Below are 16,321 nucleotides of genomic sequence, written 5' to 3' on the forward strand. Positions count from 1 at the left end.
GACCTCACAGAACAGAAAGCCACCATCAGCCTACTGAATATGGACCCGTGAAGGTAACTTAGAATATTTGTGAATTAATCATTCGGATTCCGAACACATCTAGTCCTGCCTGCTTGTCAACCACTGCGCCGCCATCTTTTTCTCATCCTGGTGGCTTTTTCAATGGACATGGATTAAGTGGGACTTTCCACATGCAAATAAGGGTGACCAGCAACCCACGACGGCCCCTTGGATGACAACTGATCTGGGGAAGGCAGGGAAAGCTAGGAAAAAAAAAACCCATCTCCCAACCAGTATCTATTCTTCATTGTTTTGCTCTTTGCACTGGCATTCTTCACCAGGAAAATGAGTCCAGAGTGCAGCTCGACACCCCCCCTCCATTCCATCACCTGTCCTCTTTGCTCTCCCTGATCAATGCCTTCAGGGCAGGGGGCAGCTGAGGGGCTTTAGCGGGTGGTCCAAGGGCCACCATGAGCTCACTCTTCCGTACCAGGGCAGCCCTCAGCTGCTCCCGCATGTCTTCAATTTTGCTCTCCAGCTCCTTCAGTTCCTTCTCCTTGGCTTCCTTGCTGTCTTGCTGGGGGTCCTGGCCGTTCATGCAGTGCCAAACGGGCCCTGCTCTCTCGTCTTCGGAGCTTTCCTCCGGGACGTTGTCAATGTTGAAGTGCACCCGTTTGTCTTCCTTCTTTATTGCTGCGCGACGGAGGTTGTTCCAGCCCTCCTGGCTGGGGGGCGGCTGGGGTTCATCTGCAGGCTTTTGAAGGTTGCATCTTTGAAGGAGGAGAGAGGAGAAAAGGTAAATCTGGGTGTCCCCCCCCTCCCCGACACTTTTTTTTAAAAAAAATAGGAGTCTCAACAATTTAGCGAACCCTTTAAAAGCGCTTGCACCTTTTTTACAGACACACACACACACACACACACACGTATCGTAAGAAAAAGTACCACGAATTTCCATCATAAGCTCAGTAAAAGGTGCACAAAGTCAGGAAAAATAACAGTAGAAACACAGACCATTTAGGATGAAACCATATAATTCAGTGGGTCCTTGGTGATTTTAAGATGGATGGACTTCAACTCCCAGAATCCCTCTCCCACATATTACAGGTTGTTCTTGAGTTACAATGGCAATGGAGCCTCAGCGAGATTGTGATAGTCATAAACTGGGTCACCCACACGACTGATCAGATTTTACGATCATTTTTGCAGTGGTCATTGTGTGAAAGCTGTGGTTGTTAAGCAAATCTGTGGTCCGCTAAGAGCTGGTCCTGCTGAAAACCAGAAGCAAATGCTTGTTTTCAGCAAAAATGTCATAAAATGCAGTCATGTGACTGCAAGACGCCATAAATGTGGCTCGGCTACATGTGCCCAAAGTGCAGTTATGTGCCTGCAGGGTGGGGGGGCAACTTCAGACCTTCTAATCCAGGTTGTAGAAAGCCGTGGTGGTGCAGTGCTTAGAAGGCAGTATTGCAGGCTAACTCTACCAACTGCCAGCAGTTCGATCCTGACCAGCTCATGGTTAATTCAACCTTCCATCCTTCCGAGATTGGTAAAATGAGGACCCCGGATTGTTGGGGGCCAATAGGCTGACTCTGTGAACCGCTTAGAGAGGGGCTGTAAAGCACTGTAAAGCGGTATAAAAGTCCAATTGCTAGCGCTGTTGTTACCCCAGGAAGCTTGGTTGTAACTCTGAACAGTCACTAAGTGATGAATTGTAACTTGAGGACTACCTGTATTCAGACAACCTTATAGATAGTCCTCAATTTACAGCTCTTGGCAACAGGCCTACACGACTGCAGTCACGCCACTGCTATTTTGGACATTTTTGTCAAACAACAGTGTTTACTTTCAGTTTTCAGCAAAAAGGATGCATCGCAAATAATGGGGTCAGTTAATGACCATAGATTCACTTAATAACCACTTATCTGAAATGAACGAAAGAATAGAACAGAATAGAATAGAATATAATAGAATAGAATAGAATAGAATAGAATAGAATAGAATAGAATAGAATAGAATAGAATAGAATAGAATAGAAATTGGAACGAAAGAATAGAACAGAACAGAACAGAATAGAATAGAACAGAATAGAATAGAATAGAATAGAATAGAATAGAAATTGGAACGAAAGAATAGAATAGAAGGCCTGCAGGCCTACACGACTGCAGTCACGCCACTGCTATTTTGGACATTTTTGTCAAACAACAGTGTTTACTTTCAGTTTTCAGCAAAAAGGATGCATCGCAAATAATGGGGTCAGTTAATGACCATAGATTCACTTAATAACCACTTATCTGAAATGAACGAAAGAATAGAATAGAATAGAATAGAATAGAATAGAATAGAATAGAATAGAATAGAATAGAATAGAATAGAATAGAATAGAATAGAATAGAATAGAATAGAATAGAATAGAAATTGGAACGAAAGAATAGAACAGAACAGAACAGAACAGAATAGAATAGAACAGAATAGAATAGAATAGAATAGAATAGAATAGAATAGAAATTGGAACGAAAGAATAGAATAGAATAGAGTAGAATAGAAATTGGAATGAAAGAATAGAATAGAATAGAATAGAATAGAATAGAATAGAATAATGAAAAAATGGAATGAAATGGAATAGAATGGAATGGAATGGAATGGAATGGAATGGAATGGAATGGAATAGAATAGAACAGAACAGAATAGAATAGAATAGAATAGAATAGAATAGAATAGAATAGAATAGAAATTGGAATGAAAGAATAGAATAGAATAGAATAGAATAGAATAGAATAGAATAGAATAGAATAATGAAAAAATGGAATGAAATGGAATAGAATAGAATAGAATGGAATGGAATGGAATGGAATGGAATAAGGAAATAGAATAGAATAGAATAGAATAGAATAGAATAGAATAGAATAGAATAGAATAGAATAGAATAGAATGGAATAGAATGGAATAAGGAAAGAATAGAATAGAATAGAATAGAATAGAATAGAATAGAATAGAATAGAATAGAATAGAATAGAATAATGAAAAAATGGAATGAAATGGAATAGAATAGAATAGAATGGAATGGAATGGAATGGAATAAGGAAATAGAATAGAATAGAATAGAATAGAATAGAATAGAATAGAATAGAATAGAATAGAATAGAATAGAATAGAATAAGGAAATAGAATAGAATAGAATAGAATAGAATAGAATAGAATAGAACAGAATAGAATAGAATGGAATAAGGAAATAGAATAGAATAGAATAGAATAGAATAGAATAGAATAGAATAGAATGGAATAAGGAAATAGAATAGAATAGAATAGAATAGAATAGAATAGATGCTGGAAGGGACTTTGGAGGTCTTCTAGTTCAGTCCACAGCTCAAGTAGGAGAAACCTAACCATTTCAGACAAGTGACTGTCTAGTCTCTTCTTAAAAACCTCCAGTGATGGGGCACCCACGATTTCTGGTGGCAAGCTGTTCCACTGGTTATTTGTCCTCACTGTTAGGAACTTTCTCCTTAATTGCAGGTTGCTTCTCTCTTTGGTCAGTTTCTAACTGGCCTTCAGGTGCTTTAGAAAATAGCTTGACTCCCCCTTCTTTGTGGCAGCTCCTCAAATAGGGTTTCCTGCCCGAGCAGGGTGTTGGACTAGAAGACCTCCAAGATCCCTTCCAACTCTCTTATTCCATAATAAATAAATAAATAAATAAAGTAAGTAAGTAAGTTATAAAGTTGGGCCAGCCGCTTTACAAGCATCACACGAAGCCTACCTGTAACGTGGCCCAGGTTGGCAAACCAGTTCAGAACAGTTGATGCGAAAAGAAATTACCTTTTCTCCAAATTCAGCTTCTTGAGCCTCGGTTCCTCCAGTCCCATGTTTAGAGCCCGGTGTATTTTCTGGGTTATGTATATAAAAATCACAAAGAAATAAAGGCTTCGGAGATTTGTAAAAATGAAGAAAAATCATTGGGAAAAATAACTTTTCTAAAAATAATTGGGAGAAGAATCCCAGTTGCTCAAACGTTATTTAATATTATTTATTATTTATTAATTTAATTTGTATTAAATTAAAGGACTCAGGGTGGTGAACAGGGCAATACATATTAAAAAACAAGATACAAAAATTAAAAGCGATTAAACAACAGTGCCCATGAATAAATTAGTACACATTAAAAAGTTAAAACTGATTTATAAAACCCAACCCCATCCCATCCCATCCCATTATTATTATTATTATTCACGGCTTTGCTCCACTGTAATTATTTCTCTCAAATGTTTCACCCATTTTATGATGCAACTTTTAACTTGTGCTGCCTCTTATCTCGCACTTTAGCAACATTTTAAAAATATCTCCTCCCATCACAGTGGAAGCGTTTGATTGATTAACCACAGAATCCTACCTCCCTCCATCGTGCCCCTTCCCTCCCCATCTGGTCTTTGGATTGTGGCATCAACGTAATAAATAAATAAATAGTCTTGGTTCTGCACATGCTTTTAAAATCATTTAAATCATTTTTCTCAAGCTGTCTCCTTTTCTCAGATCGTAAAAACAAACAGAAGACTATGGGAAGCCTTAGAAGCAGCTCATGAGCTCTAGAACAGGTAAGTGCTCGGCTTATGACCAAAAGTGCGGCAAAAATTTCCACCGCCAAGCAAGGCAGTTATTAAATGAGTTGTACCCGATTTTACAATCTTTTTTGCCACGCCTATTAATATGGTAGCAATAGCACTTAGACTTATATACCGCTTCACAGTGCTTTACAGCTCTCTCTGAGCAGTTTACAGAGTTAGCTTATTGCCCCCCTCCAAACAATCTGGGTCCTCATTTTACTGACCTCAGAAGGATGGAAGGCTGAGTCAACCTTGAGCCGGTCAAGATCGAACTGCCAAACTGTTGGCAGCTGGCAGTCAGCAGAATTAGCCTGGAGTGCTGCATTCTCACCACTGCACCACCACAACTCTTAACCAAATCACTGCAGTTGTTAGGTGAATCATGTAATTGTTAAGCAAATCTGGTTCCCACTATTGACTTTGGCTTGTCAGAAACTGGCTGGGAAGGTCGCAAATAGTGAGCACATGAGCCCAGTGCATGACCAGTGCAACCGTTGGCACATGCCAGTTGCCAAGTGCCCAAATTTTGATCACTTGACCGCAGGGATGCTGCAACCACCATCTCTCAGCCCGACTCACCTCACCAGGAGGAGGAAGGTTTGTCTGATACATCTGCCACCTTGAGTTATTTGTAAAAGTAATAAAGGTGGGCTATCAATCAATCAATCAATCAATCAATCAATCAATCAATCAAAAGTGTGAGGATCACATTTTTTTCAGTACCACTATAACTTCGAACTGAGCAAATGGCTGTAAGTCAAGGACTTCCTGTAGTCACTGCTTTCTTTCAAAATGAAACGAGACACACACACCCTCCACCCTGAGATTATACGTGTGTCTCTGAGATTATCCCTCACCTGGCTGGTGTGGAGCCAATAATTGAATTTCTTCTTGCGCCGAATGCGAGGCAAGATGAGTCGGTAAAAGACGTGTTCTCCGAGGGAGGTGAGCAGGGAGCCACAGAGTCCGATGCAAAGGAGGACAAAAAGGCCGGAGAAGTGGTAGATCCCCATCTGTAGAGTCTGGAAGCGGTGAGGGAAAGAAGGAACACGGGCAGGATTAACCCCGACAGGAACGTTCAGATTTGGAAACACAAAACTCCTCATGTTCGCTAGATGTGTGTGGAGAAGGATGGAGGAAGCATGGCAAACCTCTCAGAATACTTGTCTAGGTATTCCTGCATTTTGGAAAGAGGCCTCCTCCAGAGTTGCTTGGTGCAACGGCCTTTTGCCAGTGCATTATCAGCGCACCCTAGGGGCCTCGGGAAATCAAAGGGGTGGAGCAGGCAAGGAGGGGAAGCTCTTTCCCGCAGAGCCTCCATACCTCAGTAACAGCAAAGACCCTTTTCCCGCAGGGCACCATCTTGTACCATTTGTCGTGCAGGAGGTCCATGAAGCCGGCCGACTTGTAGCGGCTGATGAACTCGGAGACGTTGGAGGTCAGAGGCGAGTTCTGGGGAAGGCCGATGCCGTAGCCTGGCACAGTCCGAGAGAATTAGGAGGGGTGTAAAAGAGGAGAAATCTTTTACTCGCCATCAAGACAGTCTACGGAGATTCTCAGTCATCCGGGTTGCGGTTGTCCCAAAGGTGCTGTTCAAAAGGCAATTGGATCTTTCTTGCAATAAAGTGGTCAGATATTTTGCAACGTTGGAAGGGACCGAGTTGAAGCTGCTGACCATTGGTCTGAGTTCCCTCTTGGTGGGGTTTTTGGGGAGCTCATGTAGGCATGGAGTGGCTTTCCCAGGATGAAGGCACTTAGTATTGCAGCTACTGCCTTGTTGTAGGAAATCAGTGACCGGAAAGTCCAGTTTCCTTTTGAACGGCACCTTTGGGGCTTCGGTAGAGAACATGTGCAGAGAAAACCTTCCCTTTAACCACAGACACCAGAAGACCCATTGGCTTCCTTTTGCTATCACATGCTATCAACTGTGGTGAAGCCGGCATTATTTTGACACAGGAAGTCAAAAAAGTCAAGTTTTTTTAAAAAAAATCCCATTTATATCCCACCCTTCTCCGAAGACTCAGGGCGGCTTACAATTTAAAGCACAAATCAATGTGCTTAGCAATAGCCTTCATTCTATGTATATGCCTGCTTATTAGGGCTTTCACCCCACTCCCCCAAGCGGCATTATTACAAAGTCAGCTTATTGGCCCCAACAATCTGGGTCCTCATTTTACCTACCTCGGAAGGATGGAAGGCTGAGTCAACCTTGAGCCTGGTGGGACTCGAACCTGCACTAATTGCAGGCAGCTGGTGTTACTTAAGGAGGCATTAGCCCACTGCTCCACCAAGGCTCTTGTACCATCTTGTACCAAGATGGTGGCCATGGCCGCATAATCTACAATCTTAACTTTCTTTCACACACATACACACACACATTGTGAATGCTCCTATTTCTACACTCAGGTTTCTAGATACCAAGTGAAGTAGTTCATGAACCAATGCATAATTAACTTTTGGAGCCTCCTGGGAAAGCATTATAAAAATTAAGTAATAGCACTACCACTAGCACCTAGACTTAGATTTACCAATATACCGCTTCATGGTCCTTTACAGCCCTTTCTAAGCGGTTTACAGAGTCAGCCTATTCCGCCCCCCCCAACAATCTGGGTCCTCATTTTACCGACCTCGGAAGGATGGAAGGCTGAGTCAACCTTGAGCTGGTCAGGATCGAACTTCTGGCAGTGGGCAGAATTAGCCTGCAATACTGCCTTCTCTAAGCCCTGCTCCACCATGGCCCTTAGTTAAAGTCACATTCTCCATAAAAGGAGAAATATTTATCCATTTCCTTAGCTTTAATTTTTCATGCTTAAAGGTTGAGGATGCCTGTTTCTAACAGAATGAGCCAATCTGGACTAAGGCCTCATTTGGCTACCAAATCCCTTCCTTGCTCTGCCTCAATCCAGGTGTTTCTGCCATACCTTCAATAGCGAACGGCTTTCCAACGGTTAAGAGTTTGCAGTCTGAATCGATGGAGACCTCGTATTCCAGCAAAGATTTATCCATGATGAAGGCATTCAGCTTTGGGGGGTTGGTCCTGGTGAGGAGAAACCAGCTACCATTATGTTGGGCAGCATTAATTAAGTCTACAGGTAGTCCTCATTCAGCGACTGCCTTGGACACTTATGACAGTGACGAAAAAGTGCCCACATTTACAACTTTCACAGCGTCTCACTCTCTTAATCAGAATGCTCATTTATTAATTCCCCCACTTCAGATATTCTTTGTGTTTAAGCTATTGGGTTCTACCATTCTCCCTGGAGTGGGGGGGAGGAGGGGGAAAAGTGTTTCTGGTGTTTGTAGTACATGCTTCTTCTATCTGCTTTGATGTATCCTCTCTGAGGCGAGAAAGGAAAGCCTTGGGGCCATCTGCCTTATCTCGGTGCGGAGGGAGGAGACTGCGATGAGAGAAGCGCCTTATCGGTCCGTTTCACACGGCTCATTTATCACCTACGGATTGGCCTGTTTGAACTGCCAGATGGACAGTTGGGGTGGGGTTATTATTATGTGGGTTTTACCAATCGATTTGGGCGGGAAACCCTCAGATCCTGCCTAGCTTTCCTGCTGTCTGTTGTTGTTGTTAGTTGCGAAGTCGTGTCTGACCCATCGCGACCCTATGGACAACGTTCCTCCAGGCCTTCCTGTCCTCTACCATCTTCTGGAGTCCATTTAAGCTCATGCCTCCTGCTTCAGTGACTCCATCCAGCCACCTCATTCTCTGTCGTCCCCTTCTTCTCTTGCCCTCAATCTTTCCCAGCATTAGGCTCTTCTCCAGTGAGTCCTTCCTTCTCATTAGGTGGCCAAAGGATTTGAGTTTCAACTTCAGGATCTGGCCTTCTAAAGAGCAGTCAGGGTTGATCTCCTCTAGGACTGACCGGTTTGATCGCCTTGCAGTCCAAGGGACTCGCAGGAGTCTTCTTCAGCACCATAGTTCAAAGGCCTCAATTCTTTGGCGCTCAGCCTTTCTTATGGTCCAACTTTCATAGCCATACATTGCAACTGGGAAGACCATAGCCTCGACTGTATGCAATTTTGTTGGCAGGGTGATGTCTCTGCTTTTTAGTATGTTGTCTAGATCTGCCATAAAAGTTCATTTTGAAACGATGCAAATTTCAAGAGTTCTGCTTTTTTGGTAGGGAAACAAGAGGCCTGTCCTTACTTTCTCTCTCTCTCTGTCTCTGTCTCTCTTATATGAGAAGTAGTCCTCGACTTATGAATGTTAGATGTTTTGTGCCAGCCATTGGCAGTTCCCCAAAAAGCTCATCAGATGGGAGCAAAGAGGCTTCTTTGCTTCCACTGATGAGCCAAGGGTCTCGGACCCGACAGCCCCATTGGTGAGAGAGTTTTATGGTCAGGGAGGGACCAAGACCCCCCATAAATACCTCTGCACGAGGGGCTGCTCTTTGTTCTAGTTCTAGTCTCCATTTCTCTTCTAGTTCCAGTTCTCCTCTCCTAGCTCTTAGTCTTTCTGTTTTAGTCATGTAATGCTAGCTTGTTTTGTTTTATTTTATTTCTCTCTCACATGCAGGCATGAATGCTTTCATGCCAAGTATTTCTTTCTCTTTGATCTATCATTGAATAAAGCTAATATGATTGCATTTCTGTGTGATGCCTTTGCTTGGAAGCTCCTTTAACGATTCATCGTGAGATCACCTCACAAGTTGGTAGCCAGAGGATGGTTTAAAGGAATGCTTCCAAGCCAGCCAGGACCTATCCAACAAGATGTCTGGGAGACCCGGCTCAAATCCACTTATAACAGATGGCAGGACTTATCCTATCGTGACCAGAAGTCATCGATCAAAGACGGCGTCCCTGCCTACATCCAAGACTTCAGTCCCTGAAGCAACCTCAGCTGCAGATGAAAGCACAAATGGCCTTCATCCCGTCAGAGGATCCAGCAGAGCGTCTAGGACCCCTTCGCATGCCTCTTTACAACTGAACGCCACAGAGGAGAGCATAGAAGGTTTGCAGACTGCCCAAGACTGCTCAGATGCTGCAGAGACGGACCTGGCTGAAACCAAACGCCGCGTGAGTAAGCTGACTGCACAGGAACGTGAAGAGCTGCTTAAAGAGATCTTTGCAATGCAGGGGAGGGGGGAGGCAGCCCAGGAAACCGCGCAGGAAGCCTCCGAACACGCGGTGAGTCCCTAGCGGCCACGAGGCCTCCAAATATGGCGCCCGCCACCCTTAGTGACCCCGGGACCCCAGGGCTTTTGGCGTGAACCCCCCCGCCCAGCTGTGAGCTACAGCTTCCTGGGGCAAGCGGAAACAAGATGGCTCCGCCCACATGGTCTGGAACAGGAAACAAGATGGCGGCCCCCTGTAACCCCACACGGTCTAACAAAGACAAGACTTTTTTAAGCCTGGAAAGCCAGCAGTCCCTGGCATCCAGCCAAAATAGCCAGCAGTCCCTGGCATACAGCAGAAATGACATGCAATTCCTGGCATCCGGCCAAAGCAGCATGCTAATTCCTGAGTTCTCCCCACCACAAAGCCTAAAGTCCTATGATGGCGATGAGATCTGCCCAGCCGATACTAATACAAATACAAATGCAATTAAAACGGCCATCCAAGTCCTGACTACGGCCCTGGGGGCCAAGCAGACGTCGGGGGTGCCCACCCCCCCCAAGGCCTCCCATCCTCTCCCCAGGGCCCAACTGCCGGGGGAAATCCAGCCTGCAGCCTCCCAACAATCAACCCCCGCGGCCTCCCACCTTTTCTTCAGGTCTTCAGGACCAGCAATGGGCTCCTCAGGGCAAACCAGGCAATGATGAAAATCCATGTGGCTGCAATTCTCGGGAGGATTCATTGCAGCAACTACAAGCCGGCAAATCTGGGCTCCGCCCCCCCAATGCCTCATGGGAAGAAGGGAGAAATGCTGAACAACGCCCTCCCCCGGATCACATGGTTTCTGGGCACGCCCATCTGGAGTTACTAAATAGTCAAGAAAGGATTCCCTCCTCGACCACTAGAGGGATCCCTTTCACTGTGGGAACCCCTTTCCCTTTCCCTTTTATGTCAATGGACATTTCAGAAATTTTTGAAAGTGGGTCTGAAAAGGACTATATTCCAGCAGCAAATCTTCCAAACGATTTTAAAAAGCTACAACTGGGAGGGGAAAATTATAACAGTTGGAGTAAAGATATACAGCTATATCTCTTAAAGAATGGGACTCTACAAATGGTTCAGAAACCACCCCCTCCCCCATGGGGACGTCAAGAAGAGTGGCGACATTTGCAGGCTTACTCGACCCTGCTCAGTTCTCTGGATAATAACCTGTTCTCCAGCATTCCAGTGGGGCTCAGAGCTGATGAAGTGTGGCGGCTATTATACAATTTATTCAACAGCGATACCATTGGTTCCATCACCAGACTTACAACTGAGCTTTATACAACCAGACTGAGGTTTGGTGCCAGCATGCCTGAACATCTTGCAAAATTAAAGGCACTCAGGTCAGAATTGATATCCAGAGACTTTCCTGTAACTGATGTGAACATGGTTGCGATCATTTTTGCTTCCCTAGACAGGAGTTGGAGCAATTTCATTGTTTCACTCGAAGCGGTCAAGAGGGAAAACATAAATCTGTCCTACCTCACAGGAAGACTGATCGAAGAGGATAGAAGGAGACGAGATGCCGGAGAATACGCCAGAGTCACCACTCAGCAAGCCAGAAAGGGGCGCCACAACTCAGAGCAAATTAATGCTCTGCTTAAATGTTTCATCTGTGGCTCTGAGGAGCACCTCAAGAAAGACTGCCCCCATCAACATCAAGCCCCTAAACGTGGTCCCAATCAAGTAAGAGGCAAGGGGCAAGGAAGGGGGCGTGGCAGGGGCAAGGGAAATTTTCTGCATACTTGTTCCCTCACCCCCACAACAAAGTCTGATAGCTCCACTGACTTATGGCTACTGGACTCTGGAGCTTCTTCTCACATTACTAATATGAGTCAAGGTTTTAAAAGGTTAAAGAAAATTAACTCATCTGTCAAAGTGGCAAATGGAGATACTGCTTCAGTTGTTGGTGAGGAGTTTGTTTCTGTACCTGGTCTTGGAAAAGTGGAAGGTGTTTTGCATGCTCCTTCCATAGCCAACAACCTATTAAGCATTACCAAATTGTGTGACGATGACAAAGTGGAAGTTTTATTTCGCAAGGGGGGAGGTCATGTCACCCGGAACCAGAAGATCATTGGAAATATTACAATCATAAACGGCTTACCATATTTTTCTCCCAAGCCACCACAGCCTGCCCCAAGGCTTTCCAAGGGCAGTGTGGGCAAGGAGCCTGAATCTCAGCAGGTACCTACAGCACCACTCAAAGCAACTAGAGCCAAGAGGGTGTCAATGGGGAAGCCAATTCGCAATAAGTGTGTCCACCTCATGCACAGAAGGCTAGGACATGCAAGCTTCCCTGTAGTTAAAAAGATGGGAGAATTTGCTGAGGGAGTCCAGCTCAAGGACTGTGACGTATTTCTGGACTGTGCCATTTGCAAGAAAACAAAGAGGAAGGCTGCCCCGACCTCAAAGGTGTCATTACGTAAGACTCAATACCCATACCAACTAGTACATGTTGACCTAGTTGGGCCTTTCACACCATCCCTAGGAAAGAAAAAGTATTTTCTCACTGCCGTTGATGATTTTTCACGATACGGCCACGTGTATACTCTCACAGAAAAATCTGAAGCCTTTGACGCCATAAAGTCACTGTACAACTTCGTAGAGACCCAGCACAAGACCAAGATCGCACAATTGCAGAGCGATCGCAGGGCTGAGTTCATGTCTCAGAAGTTCCAGGACTGGGTAAGGCGTAAGGGCATCCGCCATTTTCTAACTGCACCATTCACCCCTTCGCAAAATGGTGTAGCTGAGAAAAGAAATGGAATCCTGCAAACCATGATGCGTAGTCTGATTGCAGACGCAGGTGTCGCAGAATCATACTGGGGAGAGGCGGTCCATTATGCCAATTACACCTTAAACCGCACCTGGAGCAGTGTTGTGAACCAGACCCCATATTTCCTGGTTCACGGTAGGAAACCAAATCTGGCACATTTGCGTGTGTTTGGTTCCTATGCATGGGTGCACATCCCCAAGCAGCTGCGGAAGAAGGGGAGATCTGTTTCCCAGAGACTAAGGTTCTTGGGCTATGCTCCTGGCTCCAAGGCCTATTGTTTCCTGGGAAAAGGGGGCAGGCCTATGACTTCCCAATCTGCCTCTTTCGAAGAGGATTCCAATTGGACCCAGATCCACTCAAATGATCTGAGCCCATATGCCAACCGACCCAGCAAAGGCACACCGACTACGACATCACCTGAGACGACCACATACCCTGCCACCGACGAAAGTGAGGAACAAGACGAAGATGCGTCCAGTCCCATGGAGGAAGACACGCCGTCTTCACCCCCAGCGACACCTCAGAGACCCGCGGAAGAAAAGAGCGGTGAGTGGCAGAAGGTAAGGAGGTCAAAGCAGTCCAACAAAGGGGTCCCGCCAAAGAGAATTGACATTGGCCACATCGCGTCTGTCAACAGCGTTGTGGTCACCCCAAAATCCTTCTCTGACATCCAGGAGCTGCCCATCAAGGAGCAGGAGAAATGGCAGCTCGCGATGGAGAAGGAGATGCAGAGCTTAAAACAACTCAAGGTCTTCACCCCCCAGCAACCTCCAAAGGAGAGGAAAGTCATTGGCACAAGGTGGGTTTACAAAGCCAAACCACTTGCCAATGGCCTCTACCTATATAAGGCCCGTTTGGTAGCCCAGGGCTTCGCTCAGCGTTACATGGAGGACTACTCGGAGACTTACTCTCCAACCGTCCGGGCAGAGAGCGTCAAGGCCGCCCTCATGACTGCAGCCGCTCTGGGAGAAGAAGTCTTCCAATTCGACATCCAGACGGCTTACCTCCACGCCAACTTGAACCGGCAGATCTACGTGAGGGCTCCTCCTGGCTACCAGCAAGAAGGGGGAAATACATGGTTGCTTCACAAAGGGTTATATGGCCTCAAGCAGTCAGGGAAATTATGGTATGACTGTCTTAGAAAGAGTTTAGAACGAGTTGGTTTCTCAGCATCTCATGCAGATCAATGTGTTTTCACACGCAATTCCAAGGGAACCACAGAACGGGTGTTAGTTTATGTGGACGACCTATTATATGTAGGGCCTAACAAGAAAGGGTGTGATGAATTTGCCAAGGCCCTGGAAGAAAAATTTACTCTGAAGTCTTTGGGGCGGGTTGACAAGTACTTGGGTGTGCATATTTTGGCCACTAAGGGGGGGTTCGCTCTATCTCAAAAAGAAAAGATAGAGGAATTACTGACCAAATGCAAAATGACAGAATCTAATCCTACGCATAGCCCAATGCAAAGCGACTTTTACAACCACACCCATAAGGACGGTCCTGAGTTCACAGATAACACGCTTTACAGATCTGTGATTGGCTCCTTGCTATACATCAGCAATTGGAGCAGACCTGACATAGCTTTAGCTGTGAATCTATTGTCCAGGCACGTGGAACACCCAAAGGAATTCCACTGGACTGCTGTTAAAAGGGTGCTTAGATACCTAAAGGGCACAGCTGATGCTCTCCTTATGCTAGAACCAGAGAAGGGGAAGACGGCCCAGCTCTCCGCTTACTCAGACGCAGACTGGGCTGGCGACACCAAAACTAGACGGAGCACTTCTGGTTTCCTCATATTGCTAAATGGCTGCCCAATACATTGGCATGTCAGGCAGCAAAAATTTATTTCTTGCTCCACGGCCGAGGCTGAATATGCCAGCCTGTCAGACACGGCCAATGATTTGACTTGGTTCAATGAGCTGATAACAAGCATCTGGGCATCTCCCCCTCTGCCCATCCAAATTCTAGAGGACAACACTGCCGCAATTGCAATCTCGGAGGCTTATGCAGTAGGATCTAGATCTCGCCACATAGACATACGCTATAAAAATGTCAGGCAGCTTACCAAAAAGGGTTTTATACATGTTGAGCACTGTAATACAGCTGACCAGATAGCTGATCTGTTTACCAAGCCTGTTCCCATTGACCGGCACAAACTTCTGTGTAAGCGTTTGTGTTTGGCCTTCTGAATGTTTTCATGCATGTCTATGACACCTGCTCGCCCCTTACATACATTCACTGGTCCCTGTCATTGGCTGGCAAGAAGGGGAATTGTTAGATGTTTTGTGCCAGCCATTGGCAGTTCCCCAAAAAGGTCATCAGATGGGAGCAAAGAGGCTTCTTTGCTTCCACTGATGAGCCAAGGGTCTCGGACCCAACAGCCCCATTGGTGAGAGAGTTTTATGGTCAGGGAGGGACCAAGACCCCCCATAAATACCTCTGCACGAGGGGCTGCTCTTTGTTCTAGTTCTAGTCTCCATTTCTCTTTTAGTTCCAGTTCTCCTCTCCTAGCTCTTAGTCTTTCTGTTTTAGTCATGTAATGCTAGCTTGTTTTGTTTTATTTTATTTCTCTCTCACATGCAGGCATGAATGCTTTCATGCCAAGTATTTCTTTCTCTTTGATCTATCATTGAATAAAGCTAATATGATTGCATCTCTGCGTGATGCCTTTGCTTGGAAGCTCCTTTAACGATTCATCGTGAGATCACCTCACAATGAAGGCGGTTGGAACCAACATTTTGGTTGCTAAGAGATGTGGCCGTAAGACATGATCTGACTGTATCACTTAGCGTTCTCATTGCCATTGTTACGCGAGGATCCTGGGTCATCAAGGGAGCATCTCTTCGCAATTCCTTCCGTATTGACTTTGCTTATCGGAAGCCTGCTGGGAAGGTCGCAAATGGTGATCACATGATCCCAGGGCAGTGCAACAGTCCTAAATACCTGCTGGTTGGCAAGTGGCTGAATTTGCTAAGTGGGACCGTGTGGGATGCTGTGACAGTTGTAAGGGCCAAGACCTAGTCACAAGTCACTTTTTTCAGTGCTTTCGCAACTTCAAAAGGTCACCTAAGTAAATGGTTTCTACGTCAAGGACTACCTGCATTGCTTCCTTAAGACTTACAGATGCCCACGAACAAATCTCAGGGACATTACCTCAGCAGACACAATGGGGTTTTAACACAATATAATGATTAATTGGTAAGATCCTCGTAATCTGTCTCATGTGTAACCTGCACAACAATCTATCTTCCTGGTCCAGGGAAGTCTTGGCTCTTTTATGACTCGTGGACTTCAATTCCCAGAATTCCTGAGCCAGCCACGCTGAGGGGAAAGGGAGTGGTTTCCAAGCTGAGCCATGCTGGCTCAGGAATTCTGGGAGTTGAAGTCCACGAGTCATAAAAGAGCCAAGGTTGCCTACCCCTGTCCTGGTCGTATAATAGAAGCAGAATGCTTAGACTTGCCTCTGTCTTTGAGGGATGTGACTTATAGCCCACCTTTCATTATTCGGGAGTGCAGGGGTCTCCTTCTCTCTTCCTTCTCTCATTTCCCCCTGCAAGAATAACCTGGTGAGCTGAGGTAGGCTGGGCTGAGAGAAGAGGGTAGGCCTAAGTCCCTCAAGGAGCTTCTTTAGCTGAGGAGGGACTTGAAGCTGGGTTCAAGTCTCCTCCAGCACCCTCTCCACTGAACCACCTGGCTTTGGGCTGTGAGAGAGGCACTAGCCCACAGTCTGAGGTGGGACAAGAACCTGGATCTCCCTGTTCTTGGTCCAGGACGTTCAGCACTGGACCGCAGTGGCTGTTGAGATGAGAGAGGGCTGGCCCTAGGTCTTCCAGGGGTCTTC

At 45.6% G+C, this 16,321-nt stretch overlaps 1 protein-coding gene across 1 annotated transcript in view; it reads right to left on the reverse strand.

Annotated features, from left to right (window-relative positions):
- Positions 1–280: 280 nt before the first annotated feature.
- Positions 281–16,321, reverse strand: part of GRIN3B (glutamate ionotropic receptor NMDA type subunit 3B) — a gene marked incomplete at its 5' end in the record, with an annotated part of 55,799 nt that continues 39,758 nt past the window's right edge. Inside the window, 5 exons of the mRNA XM_081313744.1 lie at positions 281–770; positions 3,814–3,881; positions 5,453–5,617; positions 5,919–6,070; positions 7,517–7,632. Of these exons, the coding sequence (XP_081169870.1) occupies positions 386–770; positions 3,814–3,881; positions 5,453–5,617; positions 5,919–6,070; positions 7,517–7,632 (886 nt within the window). The 3' untranslated portion in view covers positions 281–385. The remainder of the gene's footprint in view (positions 771–3,813; positions 3,882–5,452; positions 5,618–5,918; positions 6,071–7,516; positions 7,633–16,321) is intronic.

The sequence above is a fragment of the Vipera berus genome (genome assembly GCF_964194415.1).
Source record: "Vipera berus genome assembly, chromosome: 1".
Taxonomy (NCBI): Eukaryota; Metazoa; Chordata; class Lepidosauria; order Squamata; family Viperidae; genus Vipera; species Vipera berus.